Source organism: Thalia democratica, chromosome 2, assembly GCF_965202585.1.
Source record: "Thalia democratica chromosome 2, ktThaDemo2.hap1.1, whole genome shotgun sequence".
Classification (NCBI taxonomy): Eukaryota; Metazoa; Chordata; class Thaliacea; order Salpida; family Salpidae; genus Thalia; species Thalia democratica.
Genome location: NC_139166.1, coordinates 47,698,193 through 47,716,322, shown reverse-complemented (window position 1 = coordinate 47,716,322; position 18,130 = coordinate 47,698,193). Strand labels below are relative to the sequence as shown.

The window sequence follows — 18,130 nt, the reverse complement described above, 5'->3', positions numbered from 1 at the left end:
CTTATTTGATACTTAACACTTATATTTTATTTTACTTTCCAAATTTAATTTATAATTAAGCATTTGTTTGAAATTAAGAAATAGTGTGGTGTCTATACTTTCTATAGTTTGTTTCTATAGCCTTTTACAAAAATATGCATTTGGTTCTGTAATGGATTCCTTCTTTTTAAGAAGAATAAATAAAACATAAGAAAAATGTTTGATAAAAAATATTGTTGACAAAATTTCTGATATACTGAGGTATAACTAAATGTTTATCAATTAGTCAAAGAATAAGTTTACAAAGTCTAAAGATATAGAGAGGTGAGTTAGCATTTAAAGACATAAAAAAAATAAAAATATACAATAAACCTAGTTGGTACAATACTAAAAAAGTTAGAATTTTTATTTTTTGAATTTTTCAGAATTTTAAAATGTGTAACTAAACGAGAGTGCGTAAAGATGGGAGAGGTTACTATATTTTTATTTCTTAATACATTTTTGAAGTTTACTATATTGACTTTTTAATTGAAATAGATTTTAAATGAAATGTATTCCCCTTATATACAACTCAAATAAAAATAATAAGTGAAAGTTTTAAATCAAAAAACTACAATAATAAGTGTTTACCAGAAACTTTATAAGATTATTATACAAGTAAAATTTAAAAAATTTTAGCTCAAAAAATATTTTAATCAAATAATTAAAAAAATGTTACATTGAATTGTTTTTCTTTGCCATAAGATAGCATAGTAAACTATTTTAAGTAATAAAAGTAAATAAATATCAATTGTCGCAAATAAATCATCAAAGCTCCTATGCTAGCTCAATGCTGTGAAAAATTCTTTACTGATTTATAAAAACCAATAATATCAATCTATGAATTCTCGATTGTTAAAAAAAAAAACTTTATCAAACATCATTAGATAATAAACTTTACTAAAACTTAAAATAAAGGGCTAGTATAATTAGAGATAATTCTAAGCTTTAAAAATATGAAAAAAGCTAAGTCAATAAGCTTTTTTCATATGCTTATTGAACGAAAAAAAAAATCGCTAAAATAATTGGTCCAAGGACCTGGTGTACGAAAAAACCTTTCGGTTATCGGGTCATAAACCAGGATACAGTTAAAAGTCATGTCCAGGACATTTCCAAATACTTTTAATTTTAATTTTTAAAACTTTATTTTATATATTTATAATGTTTGGGTATGGTGGGTTAGGTATGTAAGGGTAAAAAAAATATTTTTTTAAATTTGCTGACTCAGTTTATTTAAGATCAGCTCAGACTAGCCTTATAGTATACATTCCACAAAAAAAGTATGTCTGGACTCTGGACTCTGGTGTTATTTTATTTATATTTTATTACGCTATATCTAGTTAAAAAGGTAAATATGGCAAAACATTTCAATTTAGCAAGTATAACAAACTTTATTAAACATCAGTATCAGTACAGCATCTTTTTATAGTATCTTCATTTAAAATTTTGTCCCTAGTATTACAGTTTAAATTTATTTTTTGTTTATTTGAAGTATCTATTTTTATTTTAAGTTTGATTGAAAGATCCTGTAGCCTGTAGAAAAATAGTTATACGTCCATATTACTAACAGAATTCATAGGAACATTTTCGATTTTATTTAATATTGAAAATACTTTTTGGTGTAAAAAATACTTTTTGTATAAAAAAAATATATAAATAAAATATATAAAATGTAGTTGATTGTGTGTTTGTAACTGTATGACTGTTGAAAAAAGTTTTTTTGAATTAGCTAAATAACTTTTTACAATAAATCAATTAGTTACAACCACAGACGAGCGTCATTCCATTTACGGTACAACTTTTACGGTTTTTACTAAAGTTCTTTAGCTTTGACGCTCATCCACATCCTTATCTTTACTTCCACAATAATTTTTTATACATCATCTTTTAGCTTAGAGTATCTAGTTTCTGAACTATTATTTTATTTTTATATTGGGTTGGTATAAATGGTGCTGTAGCCCATAGAAAAAGTGGTACATTATGGCTTTTTTTCAGTTTTTTTGGAAAATCTAACGATAAACAAATAGTTTTGACTTGATATTTTTTTTATGCATATAAAATAATATTCTGCTCATTCTCTATGTACGATTTTTTATAAAACAAATTATTTTTTAAGAAAATAGGTGATTTATTGTTTTCATTATATTATGGTTTATCTCAATAAATATTCAACTAAAAGTAAAATGAATAAAAGATTCACACAGTACTAATTATTCTGCATTGTTACCATGCACAGTTTTTATTTTAACGAATTACTTTTTGAAAGATTAAGCATTGAAATTTTCCTTTTTTTTTAATAACTGTAAGCTATTTAGTCTTTGAAGTACAAAACAAACGCAAATGATTTGTTTGAAACTAATTTTCTTAGGTGGCGCTACAGATTATTAAACTAATTTAATGTATGATTTGATGCAATTTTTTATCAACATAACAGCAAATCGTTTCTTAAATATTTTATTTTATATTATGTCAGTATGAATGGTGATGTGGGAACGGATCAGAAAAGCACGGGCGTAACTTTAGTACGTAATGACTTAGAAGCACAAAGTGAAACTTTAGCAAAGAGTGACACTTTAGCACGGAGTGACATATTAGCACGGCGTCACTTTAACACAGGTAACATTTTAGCACGAAGAGTCATTTTAGCACAAAGTGACACTTTAGCATAGAGTGACACTTAGGCACGGAGTGACATACTAGCACAGAGTGACACTTTCTGTGACACTTTAGCACGAAGAGATACATTACTACTAAGTGACACTTTAACACAAAGGGAACCTTAGCAAAAAGAGACTGTTTAGCACGGAGTGACGCATAAGCACAGTGTCACTTTTGCACAGGTAGCATTTTAGCACGGAGTGTCATTTTAACACAAAGTGACACTTTAGCATAGAGTGACACTTAGGCACGGAGTGACACACTAGCACAGAGTGACACTTTCTGTGACACTTTAGCACGAAGAGACACATTACTACTAATGACACTTTAACACAAAGGGAACCTTAGCAAAGAGAGACTCTTTAGCACGGAGTGACACATAAGCACGGTTTCACTTTTGCACAGGTAGCATTTTAGCACGGAGTGTCATTTCAGCACAAAGTGACATTTTAGCACGAATTGACACATTAGCACAAAGTGTCACTTAAACACAAAGCGACACTTTAGCAAAAAGAGATTTTATAGCACGGAGTGACACATTAGCACAGAGTGACACTTTAGCACGAAGTGACACAATTGCAGAAATAAAACACTTTAGCACGGAGTGACACTTTAGCACGACGTCTATTAACTCATTTTACCAAAACATTTTAACGAAGGTATTTTAACAATTTTAGTTTTATATTTTCAACAAAAATCTTTTCGTATAAAACTAGCAACGAAAACAAGCTTCAGGTTTTTTATAACATTATAATAAGCTTAAATTAGTTTTAGTTTGTAAACTAAAAATATTGTTAATATTGATAAATAAATTGACTTTGTTTCAAAGCTCCGATAAATTAATAAATTATTAAAAAGTTACTTAATTGATTTTTATAATACATATAGGTTTTAATATCGTCAAACAAAACGATGCGAAGTTCCTCTTATTTCTACATCTACGTGTGTCGCAATTTTTTAAAACGTATGCAGGTGTTAAAATTTTTATATATAGACTACTGCAAAGGTAAATAAACTTATCTCACAAATTTTTTATCTATTTAGTTTTTTTATATTTTTAAACTTTTAATAAACAGCATAACTTAAAGCTATACTAGTAAAACTTTTATTTGATTGTTTTAAAAGTTTTAGGACTCATGTTTTGCATTTCTTTTTAAGGTTATTAGATATACAAAGCTAAACATCGTTATGATGTACAGTCTAAAATTTATTAACATAAAATTAATAAAAACAAATTATACAGTAAGCTTCCTTTATTCTACCAACATATGTTTCTGTGTGTCAACGAATCAACACACTTCAACTGGGTTCTGTAAAAAAATAATTACTGTAATGAGAGAATAGAAGCGTAGAATAAAGTAGGTGTATACATGTTTTCATTAAAACAAGATATTTTCTACTGATAATAACATAAAATTACAAACTTTTCATAATTTATGGATAAAGAAGTTCTCTAAATACCAAAGTATAAAAAAACAAACCTTAATTTGATCCGTCTACTTAAAAAATTAAAAAACTGTAATTAAGAAGCTTTTGATAAATCTGACTGTGAATTAAAAAAAAAAGAATCAGAAAGACTATGTAGCTCAGAAATAAACCTTTTGAATTTAAATATTGAAATAAAATAAAAAAAAAACAATATTGTGCCGAAACTAAATTACTTTCTTTCATATAAGAACAAGTTATAAGACCATAAGGATGTAGTCAAATTACTAGTTTACAGAACTACCAATATAAGACCAGGTACAGCATTTTTTTAAACTTTAAATAAAGCCAAATTTTCTCTAGTGATTACCATGCTATGACACAATGTAAAATATCTAAAAAGTTTATTACAGCCATGTTTTCCTCTAGATCAGGGTTTCCCAATGTGGGAAAAGTGGCCCCCTAGGGGGCCATGACAGATACTCAGGGGGCCATGAGCAGCAAAGGAGGAAGAGGGGGGGCCATGAGCAGTTAAGGAGCCACAGGGGGGCCATAAGGCCATAACTTGAAACTTACACTAGATATTCTTGAGTTGCAGATGAAGAGCAAAAAAAAAAGGTCTTATATGTATAGTTTATGAGTAACCTATATGTTGAAGGGGGCCATTGCTTTTTCAAACTCTTTAAAGGGGGCCATTTGCAAAAAAGTTTGGGAAACCCTGCTCTAGACTGTTTATTATCTCAATGGCACTGTCAATCATTTATCTCCAGAGGTGAAAATTTTTCCATTTCTCCATCTAACATTCCAGACTTAAGAAAAGGAATGGTTGCTGAGATTTTCTTAGGGTTTTTGTTTAGTTAGGCTATTACTTTTTCAAGGTTATGCGGTCCCTACATCCTAGTTTTGTTGTATAAAGTAAAAGGTTATTATTTATAATTTATAAATTTTTTGAGACTAAAACTTTAAAAATAGTTGTTATTTTGACATCTAATTATTTTTACATAAGCATGTGAATAATGATTATTTTAATTGTGAATATTTTTTGCTTGTTCTATGTACTGTGAATGTAAAATTGTATTTTATATCTAATACAATTATTTATTTTTGACATTTATTATCATAGTTGCTACAGTACTAAACTATATTTACTTTGGGCACATGTCAAAATTGCATTACGACAAAATTGCACAAAGACAAATTTGCACGAGATGACAAAATTTTACATTCAAAATTTTTCACCAAGGGTCAATTTTGAACGAAGATACTTTTGCTCACAGACAAATTTGCACGAGATGACAAAATTTCACGAAGACAAAATTGCACCAAGGGTCAATTTTGCATGAAGACAAGTTTGCACCAAGGGACTAAATTGCACGAAGACAAAATTGCACAGAGGTTCAATTTGTACGAAGATACTTTTGCACCTAGACAAATTTGCACGAAGGGATAAAATTGCACTAAGACAATTTTACTTCAAAAGTCAATTTTGCACTGGACTTAAAAGAAACTAAAAGATAACTTGATAAAATTCAAAATATTGTTACTGACGATGGTAAGGATAAGAGGTTTTAGTGATAGTGAAAATAAAAACTAGTTTATAAATATAGTTAAAAAAAACAAGAAAATGAATAAATAAACATAAATTAATTAAGAAGAAAAAAAGAGTTAGGGGTAAAAGTAAAAAAAAGTTATTAAAAAGAATGAAGGAAAAAATAAAACAAAGTTACCGAACGAGGGTAAGGATTAGGGGTAACAGCAATAGTAAAATATAGAAATGAAGTAAATTAATAAAAACAATTACACAAAGAACTAGTTGTTAATAATCTTAAAATTGTTTTTATTAAAGCTGTAAAGTTTTTTTTTTTAACGTATTATAAAGTTAACACTGTCATTACATTCAAACTTGTATAAACTTATTGCTTAAATAGTGACAAAACTTTTTAGTTTAAAAACATTCTTTCTTCATGTTATTTAAGATGATGCAAGTAAAACACTTTAAAATCGATTTTATATCTTTATAAAGTGGTCGTTTTAAACCACGTGATGAGTATTGTTAAGTGTTTTAGAAGCTTTATATGCTGATATAGTTTTAACCTGTATAGTTATTGCTTACAATTTATTTGTAATAATAATTGCTAACAGCTACTATTAATAAGGTTCAGATAGATTATTTCTTACATGTGTCTTCTAAATAAACAATTTATAACTGTATTTGTCTCAACTTTTCGTACAAGTAGGTAAAAACAAAATTTAATTTGTTTTAAATATTGAAAATGGGAACGAAATTTCAACAATTAAGATTGTGAACATAAAAATAAATTTTAAAACCTTAATCTGTAAAAAAGAAAGTTTAAAACATTCTAAATTAACACAGATGTCTATGTTTAATTACTCTTGCATTTCCTAAGTAGTTATAATTATCTGTAAAGCTAATAAAAAATTTTTAAATAAGTATATATAAAATACTCATTTGATATTTTTAGCAACTTCATTGGTGTAAACTATTTAAAATAAAAACAGCAAAAGAACTTACAATGTTTTATAGTAAAGTAACATTTATTTTATTTAAGTTGACTAAAATTTATAATAACAAAACAAGTTTTTTTTAATCACTTTAAAGTACTTTGTTTCAAATAACTGCATAATGCAATTGCATTAAATGTGCTAGTTTTAAAAATGTTATATATTTATCAAAAAAACAATTTTTCTTCATTTTTAGATCAAAAGATCCACTCCTCTTTTTAATATTCAAAAAAAATGAAATAAATTAACGAAGTCTAACCAAAAGAAAAACATTTGTACTACAGAGATAAGTTTTACTTTATAAGAAATGAAATGTAAATGAAACAAAGACACATTATTAAAATTGCAAAAAATATTTTTAGTATAAATAATATTTTAAACCTTTTTTTTACTAGCAAGCATTAGCAAATTCAACAAAAACTTATCTTAAAACAGAAAGAGCAAAATAAAAAATCTAACCATGAAGCTAGTTTCTAATTTCAAAAATAAATCTATTAATTATTATTTGAACAATGATTAATAATCAGAATTATTTGATTTTCTCTAAAAGATGCTTTACACAATAAAAAGATAACTATAATAAAAACAACTATACTAAAAACTACTTAAACTTCAAACAAAATTATATTTAAAAGATAAATATGTTTGTTTTTTATTTTTACAAGACAAAATCAGTGGAAAAATTAAATTATTACTGCTAATTTATTATTATAATAAAATGTTATGGTGAAAACGAAAAAAAGAACATTTATAGAATTGAAAGATTAAATCAAATTGTTAAAATTTTACTTAAATTATTGTACTCTAAAACTATTTGCTAAGCTTTAATTGACATGATTTAATCGATGCTTATGTAACAAAAATATATTTTGATTTAACCAAAACAATAGTAATAAAGAATGATTTATAACGAAATGACTTATTAAATTAAGGCTCATTTATACAGCGAGTGAAGGGGAAAGTTTAGATATAAACTAACATAAACAATTGATTCTGTAATGATTAATCTTACTGAAAATGTTTAAAATAAAAGATTATCATTTAAACTAAAAAATTGTATTTATTTGTGTAAGAGTTTTTATAAATAAACTTTTTTGTTTTTTTTACTACAATTGTTACCCCTAATCCTTACCCTCGGTCGATAACTTATCTTTTTTTTCTTTCGTTGATTATTATTTTTTTATCAAGTTTTTATACTTCTACCCCTAACTCTCATCTGCTAGCTTTTTTTTCTTATTAATTTATTTTTATTTAATAATTTACTTATTTTTTAAATAACAATACTTATAATTTTTTTAAATTTTACTATCACTGTTACCTTAAACTCTTACCCTCGGTCAGTTACTTTTTTGTTTAGTTAGTTATTTTTTTTACACTATTGTTCTGTTTTTTTTGTACTCTTGAGCAAAATTGCCCCTTTGTGCAAAAACTTTAGTCCAACAGGGCCTGTGGTAGGAATTACCTTTAATTGGTTAAAGTCCCCTTTTTTGTGCTAAACGCTCATTGCGTTTAACTCCTAAGGCTTTTACTAAATTGTTACTCATAAGGTTTAACTTAGTAATTACTAAATATGTAATAACCTTAATATATATAATTTCTTTGATGAAGTGAGTTTATTGAAAAAGTGATATTAATATGATAACTAGAAAACAGAAGTGGTAAAGCAGCTATCATATCAGTTCAATAAAACTGCAAATATACAACAAGTATACACAACAAGTAAACACCAAATTCTACAATAAAAATGTTCTTGAAATGTTCTGAATGTCACAATCTTAAATAATAAAATAGGTCATACTAATAATACAGAGTCTTAAAATATGTCGTGCTTCATGCACAACGATTGCTAAACTGATCACAAAACAATACAAGTAGGTATAAAGATCTTATAAAATAAAAATCATAAAAAGTTCTTAAATGCAATTAGTGTCTTAGGTTTTAAGTTGTGTGTGCCTTCCGCACGGTCTTATGGTTGAACTGAGCGTAAAAACAAAAACCGTTTAAAAGCGTCTAACGCCCCTTGCCTTGGCGGTCATTTAAAAACATCAAAACATACATTTTGGTTACAAAATGTCTTCTTGAAACTTTTTCCCACCGCGGAAATTTCGGTGAAAAAGTATCTTTGTGCAAAATTGACCCTTGATGCAAAATTGTCTTTGTGCAATTTTGTCCTATCCTGAAATTTTGTCTTCTCGTGCAAATTTGTCTGTGAGCAAAAGTATCTTCGTTCAAAATTGACCCTTGGTGAAAAATTTTGATTGTAAAATTTTGTCATCTCGTGCAAATTTGTCTTCGTGCAATTTTGTCGTAATGCAATTTTGACATGTGCCCAAAGTAAATATAGTTTAGTACTGTAGCAACTATGATAATAAATGTAAATATTAGCAGGGCATAGCCCTGCTAATATAAAAAATTGAATATAATGTCAAAAAGTACCTTTGAAAAAGATGAATTTAATAAGTAAAATACGCGCCCCTAAAACCAACCATAACCCAAACTTTTTTAATCTGACCAGTATAAAAATGGTTTTCCATACTAAAAAGGGTATATATGTGGCAAATTGATAACAAATTACTTGGCTATTCTATTGTTTTGTTAATGGTTATATAATTTTTTTACTTCCATACAGCAACTTTAGCCAATAAAAAAATGAATAAAATTAGTTTAATACCAAGCAACAGAAGTAGTCTGGTATCTTTTTTATAACAAATAAATAAGAATTTTAGGAGATGTATTTTGACAAAAGCTACTACTTTTTTATTGACAAAAAACTAATATAAAACATGATTAACTTTTGGCTATAGTAAAATTACATTAAAGATGATTCCAACAAAAATTTTCATCGCTTAAAGTATTTATTTATATAAGTTTACCTAAATCAAGTATAGTTTATAAATAAGTGGTTTTACTTGAATATAAGTATTAATACTGTGTGCATTTAAGTATATCTATATAAGTTTTGTGAACAGTCTAATAGTTAATCATTACATTTTATAATACGTAATTTTATAATATATACTTATAACACTGATTTGTTTTTTTTTTGTACATTTTTATATCCAGACCCTGCCTGTTTCCAAATAAAATAACTAGAGCCAGAGTTAAGGTTATGAAAAGTCCTTAAACATCATCGGTTGTACTTTTAATTTAGTAGTTGAGTATTTACCTTGTTATTTTTAAAGTTTGAAAGAACAAAAATTTTTGCAATTTATGTGCTGGATATCAGTTAAATTTAGGTAATTTTACCTAGAAACTTAATAACTTCATTTAATTTTTAATAACTTCAAGCTTGTTTGCAGTTTTTTTTTGAAAACTCAAATTAGCTTTGTTTTATTTTTTCCAAATCTCAATCTATTTTTGTGATTGTAATATCAATTGTTTGACTAAAACTACTGACTTTTTTGTTAAGTCATTTTGTTAACATTATGATATTGCTATGTATTCTAGCTTGAATAGCAATATTTAAAAATTTGCTCTTTTATTTTTACTTTTTGTAGACTCAACCTAGTTTGGTGTATCAATGTTAGTTTTTTTTATCTCCCAGGCTGACTATTTTGCTTCTTATATTGCTAACTTTGTATACTAATATAACAGTATTCTAAAATTTGGTACACATTTTTTTGAGTTTTGTGAAATAATTATTAGCATATGTTTTTTTCAAAAGCTAACTAGTTTAATTGTTTTAGATTTTAATACATCACTATTTTTAGAAGAATTTAAGTTACTTAGTTTATTGTTTATCATATAAAAACATGCCTCTTATTGTAATGTGTGGAAAACCATCTGTTGGTAAAACTTTTAGAAGCTACCAACTAAAAAAGTATTTAGAAAAAAATCATTCTGGCTGCAAAGTAATGATAGTAGGTGACAAGGAAGATTTAGATAGAAACAGTGTTTATGCAGACTCAAATAAAGAAAAAGTGGTTAGAGGTTCACTCAAATCTGCAGTAGAAAGGCATCTTTCTAAAGAAACATTTGTAATAGCAGATTCCATGAATTATATTAAAGGTAAAAAATATTTTTGTAATTTAAACATTTATTTCAATGAAATCATTGTTTTTTAAATTAAAACTAAAGTATATAAATAACACTTCCTTTCCTATAAATGAAAAATTATTTTTACTTTTTACATAAATTTTTCATACATTTTAAAACATCCAGAATTGATAATAATCAGTTTTTAACTAAAATGAAAGTTGACCTTAAAAATTTATTAAAAGCTAATTATATGTTTTTAAATATTTGTAACTTAGAATAAACCATGTATAGCGCTAATATTTATATTTAAGTTTATGGACCTTATAAGTTTAATAGTTTATTATTCTAAATTTTTTACAACAAGATCATATCTAAAAAGTTTGTGTTTTCTAAAAGTCCAGTATGATTCTGTTATTGGAAGGAATTTTATTGTATTAAAATACCATTTGGAACTAATTATGAAAGTATTAACTTTAAAACTTAAAGCCTTTTGAATCTACTTAATAGTTTTTCAAAAGTTAAATGAAATGTAAAACAGTTTTGAAGATTGATTAAAAAAATTAAATTTAAATTAATTCTGACACGCTTATACAAAGTTATAAAAAACATGCTAGTAAAACTAAAATTATTAATGATAATTGAGTTAATATATTGTTAGTAAAGCATAATTTATGAATTGCCAAGAATTTTACAAGTTTAACTTAAGTTTAAATAAAAAAATATTTTTTTAAGCAGTAAAACATAGATAATTTTATAATTTTTGTTAAATAAAAAATTGCTGTATTGAGGTCATGGGGGTTCCAACATATTTTTTTTACAAAATTAAAACTTTGGTTTTATATAGATATAATATAATAAACCATAAGCCAGGATTTATAGGTTAAAAAAAGTTAACTCTTGAGATGTTATTATAACTTTTTCAAAAGTTTCCATGCATCTCAATTTTCTCATTGTAAAAATTCACTAAAAGTCTATATCTTCCATCTTTTAGTTTGAATTATAAAACTAATAATAAACAAATTTTTATATAAAAAAAGACAAAAAAAGTAGCTGGTTAAGGCCATAGGGGGGTCCGACATTTTTTTTTTACAAAAATTAACTTTGGCTTTAAATATGAAAGCTTTAAATACAAACTACAAGCCTGTTTTTATAAAATTCAAAAATATCATTTAACTTTTTAGATATTTTATTTTTTGTAAAAAGTTTCTGATACAAATGTATGAACCGCAAATTTTTTTGGGTCAATTTTCTTGGAAATTTAAAAATTCACTAGAAATCCATCTCCTCCTTCATTTTTCAAGCAATCTTCTTCAAATTTTCAGGAAATGTTCCTTATATTAAAAGGAAAAAATGTTACTTTAGAATTTTAATAATGTAAAAAAAAAGTATCACAAAAAAAAAAAAAAAAAAGTGTTTTTTTTTAGAAAAATAATATTTTTACAATTTTTTTTTAAATTCTAAAGTAACGTTTTTTTGTTATTGTATAAAGATAAGAGTGTGAAAGTTTGAAAAAGATTGCTTGAAAAATGTAGGTGGAGATAGATTTAAAAAAAAAGTCTTTTTTTGCTGTTTTAGTTTTCCCTTCCCATAGGGAACCTATTATGCGACCCAAATTTGACTGGTCATGTCTCAAAAAATAATTCAAGTTTTTTAAAACCATTAAAATCACCTTAAGCTTAGAAAAAATTCTTTAAAATAAGATCAACTTGTAAAAACATGGCTTACCCCCTCTATGGCCTTAATTAGTTACTTTAAGTGACTGTATCTCAAAACAGGGTGGCCACTAAACCTGGAATCCTTGAAAAGCCTGCATTTTGACATTTTAGACTTTAAACCTGTAAGAACCCAAAATTTAAGGAAATTTTAATAAAGAAAAACTAGAAAAACCTGGAATTTTAAACAACTTTTCCATGTTAAGTAGTAAAAGTTTGATTTTATATAAAAGTCTATCATATAGATAAAATAAATGTATCATCATCAAATTTTTTTAGTAAAAAACTCATTTAAGGAACTTTAAGTAGTATATTTTCAATCTTGTTATACACAAGTTTTTTACCTTAAATTTAACTTTAAACTATAAATAGACCCAAAAATTTGTACGTTCAAAAACCTGGAAGAAATTTTTCAAAAATCAAAGGCCACCCTGTAAAAAGTTAAATATACTTAGAGCTTTTAAATTAATGCCCATGTTAATTATTGTAAGAAATTATTTTACTTTCTATAGTCTTAATTTTTATTTTTATATTATATGTTGTAGTACTATTAAGCAACAGTTTTAAAGCATTTTTTACTTAATTTTTTTAAGTTTAAGTTTCAACATTTACACTTCTTAAACAATACAAATACAATTATTGCAGGCTACAGATATGAGTTAAACTGCATAGCAAAATACTGCCGCACTACTTACTGTGTAATACATTGTGATGCATCCGAAGATGATATTCTGAAATGTAATCAGAAAAAACCAGAAAAGGAGCAGTATTCTGAATTAATAATAAAAGGTGAGCTTTTATAATCTATTATAAAAAGTATTAGGTTCTTTGTTTTTTTCAGTATTTAAACTGTAAATTAAAGTTCTTGAGGCTATAATCCTTATAATAAAACTTTTTGTTGCTTTAATACAAATTAATTGTAATGAAATTTTGATTATGTATATATAAATTACAACTTAAATTTTAATTTTTTTATGTAAACACTGCAAGACCAAGCTCAATTTTTTTGTTTATTTTAAAATCTAGCTTATTTTGCTACTTTTATCATGGATAATAGCATTTACTAGTATAATAATAATTAAATTAATGAATTCTAATTAAATAAACATAAAATTAGTTAACGAAATACACACAAAAACATACTAGTACAGCATAAATAATTAAACAAGACAGTAAACACAATTATAATTGATCTAAAATCATATAAGCGAAAGAGATGTGCAAACTGCTGCAGTATTTTAAACAATGAGATGTTATACTTCGCCTTTTTAGCACTATTTACCAGACGCTCACTAATTAACAATCTTTTTGCAACATTTATTGTTGCTTTTCTTATTTCAACATTATCAAATGCTATAAAATTCTCAACATGTTTTGACATATTTTTTTTAATTATATTTCCCCCTAGTTGCCTTTGTTATAGAAGCGTTTACAATGTTGCTTAATTAGCTAAGCTCTTTTATTACGCATTTTGTATGTATCTTTTTGACATTATTTATGTATATTTAAATACAAGTCATTATTTATTTTATTTTTAGACTAGCTAATCTCTGTAAGTAGTTAAGTACATAAATTTAAAAATCAAGAAAATATCGGTTTGGTTTTATCAAGTTCATTTTAAATCATACAAGACATATTTTTGTTGTTATTATTTTTAAAAGTTTTTTAAAGATAGTTAAGTTAGTAATTTTGTTAAGTCTTTAATATTTATATTAAGATAATAAAACGTATCTTAAAAGCACCTAACTCTTATTTTACACAATGATAGAAAGTGTCATTATTATTTTTTGTTTAATTTGATTTTTTTACTAACACTTGTATGTACGTTTTGTTTCGAAAATAAATGATGCTAACGAATTTCGATAAGATATTTGTACATTTTATAGACCTTTATTGTCAAAATAAAACAATAAAAAATTAAATTTTTTTCCTTGACAAAATTTTTAAGTTCTGATGTAAAAGTTAGAATCATGGTGATAAGTTTACTTAAAGCCTAAGACTTCTCTAATTTGGCTTAAGTAAGAGTGATAGATGTACAGAAGAATAAAAAATAGTTTAAAAAAGAAGTAATTCATAAGATATATGTAATTTTTGATCTTCAGTTTGCTAAGCTATTATGAATAGTTTTAATTTTATTCTTTTTATCTTTTATACCAAATTTAAAGGTTTGACTGCACACAAGGTTCTAGAACTGTTAAAGTTGTAATTTTGAACTCCTATTTGTTTATTTTACATGGTTTGCACTTAAACAAATGATTCAACATTTAAAAATGCTTGTTTTGCATTCGAAAAGTATGAATCTTCCTGGGTTGCCACTCGGTCAGGAAAAGTCAGGAAAAAATGGGAGGTTTTGAAAAAAAGTCAGGAAATTTGATAAAATGAAAAAAAGACAGATTTTGTCATTTTAAATTTACAAAATTCCTTGTTTTCCAAAGCCTTCAAATGCTAAAAATTAATTAAAAGTCCTTTAAAGTCAGAAAAAAAATCTAAAATTTTCCTAGAAATTTACAAAAATATTTAATTTTATTTCCGATGCCTTCACCAGGTATAAATTAGTAAAACATCCTTTATAAAATTGCAAAAATTTTCTATTAACATATTGAACAAGTACCCTACTACTTTAACAAGCAGATTTTGTAAGCTTTTTAGTATTGATGATCTGTAGCAAGGACACTTCCATTCCATAGTGAAACTGTGATATATACACAAAAGTTTATCTAGCATAATTTTAGAATCAAAGTGTTTTTTTTTACGTAAATAATTGAGTTCTTTATAACTAAGCAGTTAATTTAATACTTTATGTAACAAGTTAATGTGTATACTTTACCTCTTTATATTTTTTTCAAAATTGTTTAAATTTATAAAATAGGTTATAAGAGAGGTATATGCCAAGATTAAGTTTACTTATTATTTGTTTTTTTTTGTAGAGTAACTTAAGTTTTTAAAGTAAATAAGAGTATATTTATTTGTTACAAATTTTATACTAAATGATAATAGGAAATATTTTACACAACAGATATATAGTTTACTTTTTATATGTCTTTTTACAGTTTCTTAAGTATATTCTTTTTTAATTGTAAAAGTTCCTTATATGTCGTTTGTTTATCTAGATACATTTATGCTAGGAAATGCTAAAAAATTGTGTCTTTTTTCCGACAAACTGTGTTTATAAGGTAATAGTACAAGTATTTTGCGGATAGAGCTGTTTATTACAAACATCAATCATACACAAATGGTTTAAGTGATGTACTGGAAGTTTGATGATAGAATTCAGCAAAAAACTGTTGTTTTTAACCTGTATTAAAATTAGATTGAAAGCTTCATATAGTTTCAATTGTTAGATTATGTATTTTAGAATAAGTTTAATTTAAGAGTTTGATTTAGAAAAAACAGGAACATTTCGGTAAAAAGTCAGGAAATTTTTCTCAGCTTGATCAGTGGCAACCATGAATTCTTCAAAGTATTTGTCTTATTTTTCTTTCTTATTTAGATTTTGGTAACAAAGTAAGTACATTTTGTATAATATGACTTTTGCATCAAAAATTCTGAACAGTTGCTTTTTTAACTACTAAAAATACAACATTTGACATTTTGTGTTAAATTGCTTTAGAACTTTAGGATTTTCAATTTTTATCTCTGTTAGTTTATTATTTCTAAATCATATCGTGGTTTGATGAAGAACCAATAAAGTATTTATACAAAACAACGAAAACATTTGAAAATCAGTAACTATTACGTCTACATTCTGCAAATTGATATAGATTTATGTTATTAGATACTTACTTTATCGTCAATGTAAACTTTTTATTCCCATTACACCATATTGTGTTATCTTTCATTTTGCATGTTAGTACACACCAGTAATTGAAAATAAATACCAGAATTGTTCGACCGGTTCGAAGAGCCGAACCCGATGACGCGATGGGATTCCCCCTTCTTCTTCGTCCACGGAACCTCCGACATGCCACTGCCGTATGAGGAGATTTGCGCCACTCTGTTCGGCAGCAACAAGCAGAAGGCGAACAGGTCGACGCAAAATCCCCCCCTGCAGTCGTCGAATTTCGTGAACGAAGTCGACCAGCAGTTGCAAGTAAGTTTTTGTTGCTGTTTCTATTACTATTAGTTCTATTTGTTTTTAATTTTGTTTAAAAATGCATGATAATGAGTAAGGATTTTTTTTTTTTTTTAAAGTTAGTTATCTATGAAAACTCCTTGTAATAAATATTGAAATAATTTGTCTAACACAGGCTATAGTAACGGCTATACTGGCAGCACAGAAAACTCAAGAATTGGGTTCAGAAGTGGAAGTTCCGGGCACAGATGAAAAGTACATCATTACCAGCAAGCTGACTATAGGGGAGATGAGGCGACAGAGGAAGCAGTTTTTCAACTTCATCAAAGCAAACCCCCTGCAAGACCCCAAACTTGTACCTAACAACTTTCTTCATTTCCTTGCAAATGCCATCGTATGATTTTTCTAGCTGTGTATGTTTTTCATATGAAAACTATATGATTTTAGGCTATTAATGTTTAGACATACTTATTTATTTATTTTTGGTTTATGATAACTATTTTTATAGGTTCTACGAAGTTTGAAATTTATAATGATTTTGAAAACTAATAGTTTTTTATAATTAAATGTAAATGCTATATAATGCTAAATCTATAAAATTTCACTTATTATAGCTAAATTCTAAAATAACGAGTTTTAAACCTTCTTTATTAAATGACACAAAATATTTTTTTACTTTTTTACTTTTTGTTTTAAGTTCTTATTTAATGTTTAAACATTAGTATGTATGCTCTTTTTCTTTCCATTATTGTTGAAGAATACAAAATTATGAATTATTTTATTTTTTATGTTTTAGCAAGAAAACGAGGTTTAATGAACTTTGTGTTTTTTCATAGTTTTTACAGTAATATTTTAGATTAATAAGTCGTTCTTAATTTTCCTTACGTATATTTTGTTTAAATTAACTATGAGAAAGAAACCCTTTTTGTAAAAATATTTGAAACAGTTGAAGTAATGAAAATATTATTAAATAATTTCTTCACCAATTATCATTTTTTTACTACACTATTTATCACACTAATAGTTTTTGGTAAATAAAAACTTAACTTACTACTTTCGTAATAAGTTTCAATACTTGTTATAAAAAACAGTATAAAGTAAAGAACAAATCTAGTTGTACAAGGCTTTACATTTAATAATAAACCATTATTAACAATATAATTAGGAACATACATAAAAATACAATTTGAGCTATGCATTCTTAAAATAATGGGCTACTATAATCAGGGTTGCCACTTTACCTGGAATCCTGGAAAAACCTGGAATTTGACAATTTAGGCAAAAAAAAAACTTAAAAAACCTGGAATTTTGAACGAAAAACTTGGAATTTTAACATGTTCAGTAGTAAAATTTCAGTTTGACTCAAAAAAATTATCATATAGATAAAAAAAATTTTGTCATCACCAAATTTTTTTTTATCAAAAAACACGTTTTAAGTAGCTTTACAGTACCTTTTCAATCTTTTTATACTATTTAACAGTTTCTTACCTTAGATTTTACTTTAAACTAAAAATAGATCCAAAAATGTGTACTTTTAAAAACCTGGAAAAATTTTCGAAAAAACGAGTGCCAACCCTGTATAATGGTCTTTCGATAAATAACGCTCTACTTTCATATAAGTTTGAATTACAGACAAGTAATGATAGGTTTCGAATAAAAATATACAATTAAAATCTTTGTTTTTTTTAATTTGATAGCTGATGTCTTTTTTTTCATGATTTTTTTAGTAAGTTCTGTAATAATA

General features: G+C 25.9%; 1 protein-coding gene across 1 annotated transcript; it reads left to right on the top strand.

Annotated features, from left to right (window-relative positions):
* Positions 1-10,339: 10,339 nt before the first annotated feature.
* On the top strand, positions 10,340-17,159 carry LOC145829493 (protein KTI12 homolog). Its single transcript, XM_082937307.1, has 4 exons — positions 10,340-10,632; positions 12,960-13,103; positions 16,196-16,404; positions 16,562-17,159. Exons 1-4 carry the CDS (start codon positions 10,377-10,379, stop codon positions 16,784-16,786), a joined length of 834 nt encoding a protein of 277 aa, XP_082793433.1. The 5' UTR covers positions 10,340-10,376; the 3' UTR covers positions 16,787-17,159.
* The last annotated feature ends 971 nt before the right edge of the window (positions 17,160-18,130 follow it).

Bases quoted from the DNA above. Each gene is read 5' to 3' on its own strand.
- LOC145829493 (XM_082937307.1), top strand. From the start codon at position 10,377: ATGCCTCTTATTGTAATGTGTGGAAAACCATCTGTTGGTAAAACTTTT. The intron at 10,633-12,959 runs GTAAAAAATATT...CAATTATTGCAG, and splicing joins TTCCATGAATTATATTAAAG to GCTACAGATATGAGTTAAAC. The intron at 13,104-16,195 runs GTGAGCTTTTAT...AATAAATACCAG, and splicing joins TTCTGAATTAATAATAAAAG to AATTGTTCGACCGGTTCGAA.